The 11,414-nt window shown below is 50.8% G+C and overlaps 1 protein-coding gene across 1 annotated transcript; it reads right to left on the bottom strand.

Moving 5' to 3' along the window:
- Positions 1–8,473: 8,473 nt before the first annotated feature.
- Positions 8,474–8,800, bottom strand: LOC133914603 (uncharacterized). The gene has a single exon (XM_062357680.1). It carries the CDS (start codon positions 8,798–8,800, stop codon positions 8,474–8,476), a length of 327 nt encoding a protein of 108 aa, XP_062213664.1.
- Positions 8,801–11,414: the final 2,614 nt, after the last annotated feature.

Genomic DNA, 11,414 nt, shown 5'->3' with positions numbered 1-11,414 from the left:
CTTCCCGACCAGCGTGCGGAATGATGCATGGCCACTGCACTCGCCCTCGTGGATCTAAGCGAGAAGCTCGCTGCCTTCTGCTCGAGAGATGCATTTCAGGAGAATACCGCCTGCGCTACGCCGGTAGAGATCCCCATCTACTATGGCATAGCGTTTGGACTGCCGAGCAACTCTTTCAGCAGACGCCTCATCCCTAGGAAGGAACTTTTCCTTTAAGTACCCTCGGATGTCGTCCATCCACGAGGCATCCTGAGAACATTCAGCAAGTGCAGCGCACTCGCTGGACGGTGGCACCCTGACAGGGCTTCCCACTGAGGGCACCGCCGGGGTCCCCTGAATTGAGTTCGAGGTTTCCCCTTCGTCCTGTTTGGCAGGCAGGATGGAAGGTCGTGTGAGTCTTTCTTCAAAGACTCTGGCAGAGACGCGCGCACGGGAGGAGGCCAGGCGGGAGAGCTCGTCGGCCAGAGCGTTGTCGCGGTGAGGGATGTGCCGCAGCTCCAGGCCATCGAAGTGCTTCTCCAGCTTCTTGACTGTTGCCACGTACGCCGCCATTTGAGGATCCGTGCACTGGTACTCTTTGGATACCTGGTTGACCACCAGTTGGGAGTCTCCCTTGACCAGGAGGCGAAAAATCCCGAGGCCCACCGCGGCTCGGATGCCAGCGATGAGACCTTCATATTCCACCATGTTGTTGGAGGCGCGGAACTGCAGCTGCACGACGTACCGGAGTTCTTCACCCGTGGGGGAGGTAAGAACCACTCCGGCCCCCACGCCTTTCAGCGAGAGGGAACCGTCGAAGTGCATGATCCAGTACCCGGGCGCATCGTGCCCGGGATATGCAAAAATCTCTTCTGGGACGACCTCGGGGAAGGGTGTCCACTCTGCCACGAAGTCAGAGAGCGCCTGGCTTTTGATCGCCTGGCGACTGACAAAGTGCAGGTCGAATTCCGCCAGCTCCACCGCCCACTTTACAACATGCCCGGTGCCTTCTCAGTTCCGGAGGATGGGTCCCAGTGGGTACGTGGTAACCACCGAGACCTTGTGCGCTTGAAAGTAGTGGCGCAACTTCCGGGAAGCGATGAGCACAGCGTAGAGCAGCTTCTGAGCCTGGGGGTACTTTGTTTTGGTCTCCCGGAGGACTTCACTGACGAAGTACACCGGTCGTTGTACCCGGCGGGCCCGGACCGTGGCCTTACCCGGGGGGCTGTCGCAGCCCCCAGGCTTGGCGGCGTGGTCGGGGCTGACCGGGTGCTCGGGCTCTACTCCCTGGTGATGCGAATGGCGCGTTGGAAAGAAGACCCAGCATTGCGCAAACCAAAAGGCATTGACATATAACAATAAGTCCCCACTGGGGTGGTAAAAGCAATTTTTTCTTCATCCTCTATGGCCATGCGAATCTGGTGATACCCAGAGTTTGCATCTAGAAAATACAAAAGATCACATCCCGCAGTTGCATCTACAATCTGATCTATGCGGGGCAAGGGAAAAGGATCTTTAGGGCAAGCCTTATTTAGGTCGGTGTAGTCCACGCACATGCGGAGCTTGCCGTTGGCCTTCGGGACGATAACTGGATTCGCCAGTCACTCAGGGTGGAGGACTTCTCGGATAAATCCGGCGTCAAAGAGCTTGCTGACCTGCTCCCGGATGAACTCCTGACGCTCAGGCGCCTGCCGTCGGACCTTCTGCTTCACTGGGCGTGCGTCCGGGCGCACAGCCAAGTGGTGCTCAATCACCTCCCTAGGGATCCCGGGCATGTCGAATGGTTGCCATGCAAACACGTCGGCGTTAGCCCGGAGGAAGGTGACGAGCGCGCTTTCCTATTTGCCGTCCAGGTCACCGCCGATTCGGATGACCTGGGAGGCGTCTTCGCCCACCACGACCTCCTTCGTAGGAACAGAGGCGTCGGTGGCGAGTCGGGGTTTGGATGAAGAGGGTCCCGGGCCCCCTGGGCAGCCTTCGACCTCGGCCTGGGCTGAGACCAAAGCCATGTACGACTGCTGGAGTCAGCCATCACGGAGATGGGGCCTGCTGGGCCCGGCATCTTGACCGTGAGACACGCATAATGCATAGCCATCATGAATTTGGCGAGCGCCGGACGCCCGAGGATGGCGTTGTAGGGGAGAGGGAGCTCCACGACGTCGAAGAGGACGTTTTCCGTGCGGAAGTTGTCCCGACTCCCGAAGGTTACGGGCAGCTCGACCTGCCTGAGGGGCAGGGAGTGCCCGGGCGTCACTCCGCAGAATGGAAGCGACGGCTTTAGGCGCCTGGAGGGCACCTACAGCTTCTCGAAGGCCTCCTTGGAGAGGAGGTTGAGGCCTGCGCCCCCATCGATCAGCACTCTGCCGACCTTGACATTGCAGATGGTGGGGGACACTACCAAAGGTAGTCGCCCCACGCCTGCAGTACTGGAGGGGTGGTCGGCTATACTGAACGTGATCGGAGAGTCCGACCACCTCAGGGGCCTGGCGGCCTCTTCGCTCGGGGTTGCCGAGCATACCTCGCGCCGCATGGTCTTGATGCCACGTCGCGAGGAAGGCGTGTAAGCGCCTCCGTCGATGAAGGCGACGGTATGCTCGGGTTCCTGGAAGCCAAGCTCGGCGTTGCCGGGGGCGGCCTCAGCATCGCCTCCCCCACGGGACTCATCGCGCTCCCTCTAGCGTTGCTCGACGAGGCCTTTGACCGTACGACACTCTGTGAGATCGTGCCATCTGGTCTGGTGGATGGGGCACCATTTGCCTGGCTCGGGCCCCACGGGAGCGGGGGCCCTCGCTGGAGCAGGAGCCCGGGCGGGTGCCGGGGCTCTTGCGGGAGCTGGTGCCCTTGCAGGTGCCGAGGCCCTCGCGGGAGCCGGAGCCCTAGGAGGGGCCCTGGCCAGGGCCCTTGCAGGCGCGGGCCGTCTATCGGCAGCCGCCTGGCGTTCTTGCCGGCGGTCGGGCTCTTGGGCCGGCCTATGGGCGGGGCCCTGGGCAGGTTCGACAGGAGCGGCTTCGCGCTTTCTTCTCCTTTTCTTTTCCCACCTGTCGGAGCGGGAAGAACTTGGTTGGTCAGCGGCAGGGCGCGGAGCATGCCAAGCTCGGGCCTCCGCCGCCTTGGCGCATTTGTCGGCCAGTGCGAAGAGTTCCGTAGTGGTTTCGATTTCGTGCGTACCTAGCTTCTCGAGCATCCGCTCGTCGTGGACGCCCTGCCGGAAGGCGACGATGACAGCGTGGGGGGCTATCCGCGGGATGGTGTTGCGGACCTGGCTGAAACGCTGAATGAAGCGCCGCAGCGTCTCCCCCTCCTGTTGCTTGACGGTATGAAGGTCGCACTCCAAGCCGGGGCGCGTGAACGTGCCCTGAAAATTAGCCACAAACTGGTGGCAGAGGTCATCCCAGGAGCTAATAGATCCTGTGGGTAAGTTCATGAGCCAAGAGCGGGCAGAGCCCCTCAAGCCAACATGGAAATAATTTGCCATCACCTTTTCACTGCCATTGGCCGCTTGGACGGCCGTAGTGTATATTTGGAGGAACTCAACGGGGTCGATGGACCCGTTGTACTTCTCCGGCAGCTCAGGGCGGAACTTGGAGGGCCATTTGACCCGTCGGAGCTCACTAGAGAAGGCACGGCAGCCGGTGTCGTACCCCGTGGCGCGGGTGGCATTCCTTGGTGGTGAACGCCGGCGAACCGGGGAATCCTGGCGATCGTGGGCCAGAAAAGAGGAAGCCTGGTCCTCAGCCTCGGCCTCCTGCCGGGTCTCCCGCTGGCGCTCGAGAGTGACGCGCGCATCTTCGTGGCCCCTCCGCTTGTTGAGACGCAAGCGGAGGTCCTGGGCTTCTGACGCGGCCAGGGGGGTGGCACTCTGCCTGGAGGCCCCCGGGCCTGTGCGAGCGTTGCCCGTTGATGGGCCGGTTCTGGCGGCGCCACGCTGGGTGGTGGCGCGAGAACTCTCGGCCAGCACCTGGCGGCGAGCAGTGCTGACCAGGGCAGCGACTTCTTGGATCCAGCGGCCCTCTGGGGTTTCCGGAGTCGCCTGAACAGGCGGATGCCTGAGGAGAGCGTGCGCCACAAGCAGCGCACTCCCGGGGCCGGCCTCGCTGAAAGGGAGCCTACGCCGGAGAGGCACCCGGCGTTGTCCTGAGGCGGACCTGGCAGCCGGAGTTTCGACCACCAGCTGAGGGTCGGATAGTGCACCGGCGGCGGCGACGGCGGCCCTGCTGGGCCCAGCGCCTTGGTCCCCTTGGGAAGGGAACGCCGCGCGTGCAGATCGCGGTTGCTGCTGGGACGCAGCAGCGGCTAGGGCCTCCTGTGCGAAGGGCTGCATTTCCTCGCTGGAACTGGAGCCGGAACGCTGGAGGCGGTGTCCACCAGCCATTTTTTCTGTGGAAGAAAATAAACAAACAGATTCAGGGATGTTCCCCCCTACCTGGCGCGCCAGCTGTCGGAGGATTAACTCATGTCGCAGGGATCCCGAGATACCCCTTTTTAGAGATTCGGCCAGGGGGATGATCCTGAATAAGTTCATCGGAGAAATGAAGGAGAGTAAATGCAACGGCCGGTGGTGGGGAGGATGACCTAGTGCAAAGAGAAGTAAATGCACCAGAATTTAGACAGGTTCGGGCCGCACGGGGAAGTAATACCCTACTCCTGTATGGATGTAATAACTGTCCTGAGGAAGTCCCTCAAGGATGTTGCTGGTTACAAGAATATTGGCCTACCTGAGAGCTTGAGGCTCCTTGTTCTTCGGCAGGGACTGTGCCTTGTGCCTTGTGTTGGTTCTTGTGTTCTTTGGTTGGGTCTATGTCTTCGATTCTCGCTATGTTCGTCGATCTCGGATTCTTTTCTCTTCTGTGCCGTCGTCTCTTTTAAGCACCTGCCAGTTGAGACATGCCCCGAACGGGAAGGAGGGTGGCACAAGTTCCAAGACGCCATGACTGGGAAAGGCGTCATCATTTCTTCTGGGTGAAGTGACCGGGGGTGGAAAAAAACGCCACACGCCCGGTCACCTGTCACCATAAACGCCCTGGCAATGGGCGCCGTGGAGAGGGCCCACCGGGCAGCCGCAGAGCAGCCTGGCGTGCCCGCCCTGTCTTGTTCCTTTGCCACAGCAGGGCGGCAGACGGAATGCCTTGATCCTCGCGATGTTATCCCGAGACAAGCCAGATGATACGGGACGGGACCCGTGCAATTAATAGCCCCACGCCTCTCTGCCAAAACGTGGCAGGAACTGACACCGCGGCGGGAGCAGTTGGAGATGTCAGGCCACGCACGCTCATTAAATGCGGCCTCGGACCTCTGACTGGTGGACACCTCATCGGCGGGCCCCTCGAGGGCCTTTCTGGGTCGTTGGGGCACCGAGTGCTCGGGGGTACTGTTCACCTCCCCGAGCACTCTCTCCCGAGAATGCATGTCTTTGTCCTCGAGGTACCGGGTGCTCAGGGGTACTGTTCACCTCCCCAAGCACTCTTGCACGATCCTTCGGGGAACCGAGTGCTCGGGGGCTGCCACGTGCAGCCCCGAGCACTCTCTCCCGAGCACTCTTGTATGGATCTTCGGGGAACCGAGCGCTCGGGAGCTGCCGCACGCAGTCCCAAGCACTCTCTCCCGGAACTTAGCTCTTCTGATCGTCGGGGGACTAGGGTGCTCGGGGGCGACCGGGCACCTCCCCGAGCACTTTCTTCCCGGTACTTAGACTCTGTGGATCATCGGGAAACTGGGATGCTCGGGAACCACTGACTGTGATCCCGAGCACCTTCTCCCAGGACTTGAGCTCTTCTCATCCTTTAGGAGGGACCTCGTGGAATGGCGCCAGGTGGTGGATGGCTGGCCGGGCCTCGGGACTCAGGGACCCCCGGTTCCGGATACACCGACAGTCATCCTTAAACTTAGAGATATATTTCCTAGTTTAAGGGATACATGCAGAAGATTTCTATACGTCCGGAGATTCCCTTCCTAAATACAACCATACACACCAGGTATCTAGGGTACCCCAAGGATTCATATATGTATTGTATATAATAGTTTTATACTACTCATCGTCATGTTGTGTGTGGCAGATACCTTCACTCGTCTCTTTTATTGACCAAAACACTAGCATTAGAATGTTTGAAAATAATTAGATACTTATTAATTTGATATTATTTTCTCATTTGCTTCCCTGTAGAGAGAGAGAGAGAGAGTGTGTGTGTGTGTGTGTGTGTGTGTGTGTGTGTGTGTGTGTGTGTGTGTGTGTGTGTGTGTGTGTGTGTGTGTGTGTGTGTGTGTGTGTGTGTGTATATATATATATATATATATACAGCCTAGAATGCTCTAAGGAGAAATCCTACAACAAACCCTGTGTGCTTGTTGATATTTATTTGCATGGCATGAGGTTCACCAACACACATGAGATTTTGAATGAACATCAACAGTGTCCTCATCAAAAAAGGTAAAGGATCAAACCTACCAGAAAGATTAAAAGGAATGTATTATTTAAATTTCTATGTGAATGGATTTAAATTGCAATGTGAATGTATGGTTTAAATTCTCTTCCAAGCATTGTTGTGTCGTTTAAACATGCACCTACAATCCTCATATGCACTTTCAAGCATTGTCGTGTTTAAATTCCCTTCTGTTTATGCAGTTAAGTTTTGTGTTTAAAATTCTAAGTGAATGTATGATTTAAATTCATTTATGTGTTTAGATTTGGCATCAAGGCATGCACAATAGCCTCGATTGCGGGAACAAGTTGCTCATGTAGGGCATGCATAATAGCCTCATTGTTGTCGACGTCATCGACATCCCTGGTCTCCTCGTTCTCGTTCTCCCCCTCGTCTAGGTTGGTTGCCAAAACCAGTGATGGCCGCTCATTTGGAGAGGATGTCTACTAGGAAGATGAAGCCATTGTTGGCATTTGAAAGTGTACGATAGGACGAGAGCTACAAGAATGAAGTGAGTGAGTGAGTGAGAGAGAGAGGGGGGGAGAGAGAGTAACCAGTTAGCTCCCGGTCGTCCGAATATAAAGCGTGAAGAGACACATCCTATTGAGTTACCAACTCTTTGTATTTCAGACGGTTTTGAAATCACACAACCATTTGTGATAATGTTTTTGAATATATATCGTAGATGGTTTCATTGGTCGGAATTGTCTGTGATATAGGTCAACGTAGTCATCTTTTTCTCAAGAATGGTACGCGATATCTTCTAAACTCTTTTTTTACTACCTTCTAATCCTTGTGTCATGAATTGTGCTATCCATTTCATACACACTTAATTTGATTTAGAGCTATTTCATACACACAATACACATAGCTAAGATATATATATATATATATATATATATATATATATATATATATATATTGATTTTATTTTACAAGTAACCAAAGGCCATGGTCGGCACTGTATGTGAAGCCAAAATACAACCGACGCGCGAGAAGCCAAAATGAAGCCGCGTCATTCAGGCGTTGCCACACCGCCTCCATTGCCTAAGCTATAGCTAGCGAGAACTATATATCTATTGTGTGATAGCTTCATGCACTACTACTAGCTGCATGCATGCACTACTATCTATTACAGATTCCTCTTGTTCAAGGAAGGGGTGTCCTTGTCGCCACCTACTATCATAGAAATAGTAATAGCAGACACAACGTCACAAATAGTTATTTAAAACCGTCACTAATAAATTACGTATAGACGGTTGATAGGAAAAAAATATATGTGATATTTTCAGTCATCTAGAAGAGCGAGAATACACAAACGGTTTTACTAAAAAGCCTTTTATGTGTTGACGGCTCCTAGACACAGTCACTTTTCCTAAAAAATTGTCTATGTGTTTTTGAACGATACAGATGACTTTGTATCAAAACCATATATGTGTTTCATCTCTCCTAGACATAGATGATTTTTTTTTATAAATATCCATTTGTGTCTAGATGATCAACACAGACGGGTTTTATAAATATCCATCTATAGTATATATTTAAAAATTCATAAAAATATTCATACAAAGTTAGATGAAGAAATGTTTTATATGAAAATTGTAGTTTGACAAGATCTACAACTCTGTAGTTTATAACCTTTTCATTTGAAGTTACTAAATGCCCAAATAATTGCCCAATATTTTAGACAACAAGGATAAAAAGGATAAAATATCATAGTGCAATTAGCAATGATGTACAAGTGAGATAGTAAGTAAATTACACACGAGGCATGATGTCACTGGTTCAACACCTACAAACCGCATGCGCACGTATTTTGGGTGAAAATTGCGTGACTTGTGACTTGGGTGCAAAAAAAACTCCTATGTTGAATTTTTTTTTTCTAAAAATAATATCACAGGTGGTTCTTATTGAAAACTGTTTATACTATGTCATATTATAGATGGATGGTTACCCGTCTGTGACAAGCTCGATAACACAGACACTTCACACAGACGACTTCGTTCTCTGTCTGTGATATGTGCCAAACACCGTTTGTGATAGCATGATATGTGGCAATGATTGTTAGTTGACAGAAGCTAGGACCAGTGCAGGCTATTAGGCTTCTCTTCTGGGTCCTCCTCAGTACCCTTCTCGTCCTCATCACCGTCATTGTTGTCTCCCTCGAGCTCCTCCTCATTGGGCTTCTCATCGCGATCGCCATCACCTTCACTGTCGTCGCCCTCATCTTTAGGCAAGTCCTCATCAGAGCCCTCCTCACGATCACCCTCCTCCTCTGACTCCTCATCGTTGGAGTCATTGTCGTACTCTTCGATGACCTCGTCATTGCCTAAATCCATCGCCTCTTCATCATCATCTTCATAGCCTGAGCCCTCCTTGGGCTTCCTTATGCTCGTTTTCCTCATACTCAGACTCCTCCTTAGGGTTCGAGTCCTCCTCGTCATTGGGCTTGCCATCATCGGATGGCGACTCCTCCTTGTTGAGACGAAGAGATCCGCTGGCCTATTGTTGTTGACGCCATCCTCATCATGATCTGAGGACAAGGTGGGTGACGACAACCACAGTGACGAAACCATCGGCAATGGTGGCGGTGAATCGGGAAGCATGAAAGGCAATGATGAGGAGGAGGAGGCGACCATGGTGTGGATCTATCGAGAGGGAGGTAAGAGAGAGAGAGAGTAGAGTGAGAGAGTGAGAAACCCCTAACTGCATCCTGCGTGAATATAAAGCACAAACTATCATCTGCTCAGCTTCCTGGCCCAACTCTTCATATACCAGACGGTTTCACATGAGAACCAACTGCAATCACAACCATATAATTAACGGCTCTTATGAATATTCGTTTGCCATTTTATCATCCACGGTTCACTTAAATAACCATGTGTGATGTGATCATTATAATTGACGAATCCTATAAGCAATTGTCTAGGATTATATCACAGACAGTTGTTGTTGTTGAGACTAGTCTATGACGTTCAGTTTGATTTTTGCCTTGAGCTCTCTGAAGTAATAACAGACTGCTCTATAATAAAACCGTTTATCTTATCTTTCTTATAGTCGGGGATTTTTTTAATAGATTGTGATTTAATAGATTGCGATATCTATCATATACGTAGAGTTCTGTAAGTAGTGAATCACTCACGGATATCATAGTCGCGCGGTCACCGTCCGTCACGTACGCGCGCCGCGGTCCGGCGCTAGCGCGCGACGGGGACGTCATGGATGGACACGGCAACCGGCGGCGGGCCTTGATCGAAACGTAGCATATGTGAGTTCGTGTCGCCGTTGCGCACCACCCAGACGGGCGCTCCTACAGCGCGCTCGATGATCGATCGCTACCCCTCATCGACCAGCCGGCCACGCGGCGATCGATATCGATGGGTTAATTTCTTCCAGAAACAGAAACAGCAGTACAAGGCGAAATGTCCCTTTTAGCCAGTGCGAGCTGTCGGTTCCTGGGTCGCTGTGCCCATTGATGCGGCTGATCACACACATTCCACGGATGGCGAGAGATCGAGCCCGGCCTTCATGGTCACAGGCCTAGAAACGGCAGGACCGAGCAGGGTCAAGAACATGCTATATATAGGATAGGTGGCTGCATTTTGTCTTTGTTCGGGTTCGTCACGTCGCTGTGCGATCACCACCGTGCACCGATCATATATATGCATGGCTCGTCACGTCGCTCATCGCTGCGAGGATGAATCTGACCAGACCCGCAGGCCTCCTAAGCGCGCAACCACGATGACGACGTGAAAAACCGCGCGTGCCTGCTTGATAGCAAAAGATCGGCTGCGTTCACATGCAGACATGCCGATCCGCTCGCCTGAATTCTCCCGGCCCCGGTCTCGCCGCGTCCTTCTCCATCCTGCGCGTGTTGTAGATATTTGTTAAGAAACCGTGATTATTGGATGTAGTTCAGCGATTTTTTTAAAAAATAATTGTAAAAAGATATGATATAGGGTAAATCTACTTATTTTTTATTTATTTATCTTAACAACGAAGAGTTATGTCATATATATATATATATATAGTGTCAAAAACCTCTAAAAGATAAAATCGAATATTTCAATAGATCAAGATGAGCTCACATTCTGTTGTAAACTTCAGGTTTCCTAATACTTTCTATTGTGCATTTCTTGCGAAATGTATATATCTTATTAAAACTCTCCAAAACCCAATAAAAAAATTAGAAGAAAGAGTACATAGCTCGTGACAAAGTCACACAAATTATCGTATTAAAAACTTTAATATGAGAACTTTAGGAAAACTCATATAAGGAAAAAAGAGTACAATACATCTAAAATACTTCATATAATCTTTATGATTAATTTTTTGACACTTGCTCTTCTTAACTAAAATTTAATTTCTTATATCGGTATTATATGAAAATTCTTCTCATGAAATGTGCAACGCTCTAAGTCTCATTATCCCAATACCACAAATACATATTTCAAAACTAGATACAGAGAGAGGCTTAGTGAACAAATCTGCAAGATTCTCACATGACTTGATATACATTACCTTTATTTCATTCATCTTATGCAATTCATGAGCATAAAAGAACTTATGGTTGATATGCTTCCTTACATTGATTTTCACAGATCCCGATTGCACTTGTGTAACACATGTAGCATTATATTCATCGATAATAGTAGAGGTGTTAGTAGTGTTCAAGCCACATGACTGCTAGATATGATTGATCACTCTTCTAAGCCATGTGTATTCCCTATGGCTTGATATAAAGCTATTATCTGACTGGTTCGTCAAAGTAGATACAAGACTTTGCTTTGACGATTTCACGAAAATTACAGTTCCACCATATAGAAAAATATAGCTAGTCTATGATTTCGATGTATGTGGGTCTGATATATATCCAATATCTATGTATCCAACCAGACTTAGGTCCTAATTCTTTCTGTATAATAGACACATATCTTTGCTACCTTGCAAGTAATATAGAATATCCTTCAAGCCCTTCCAATTCTTTTTAATGGGCTCTGCATTGTATTGTATAAGTAA

The sequence above is a fragment of the Phragmites australis genome, chromosome 4 (assembly GCF_958298935.1).
Source record: "Phragmites australis chromosome 4, lpPhrAust1.1, whole genome shotgun sequence".
NCBI classification, from domain to species: Eukaryota; Viridiplantae; Streptophyta; class Magnoliopsida; order Poales; family Poaceae; genus Phragmites; species Phragmites australis.
This window is presented reverse-complemented; position numbering and strand designations above follow the sequence as displayed.

Excerpts from the sequence above, each read along its gene's own strand:
- LOC133914603 (XM_062357680.1), bottom strand. The coding sequence starts at position 8,800 with ATGAGGAAAACGAGCATAAGGAAGCCCAAGGAGGGCTCAGGCTATGAA.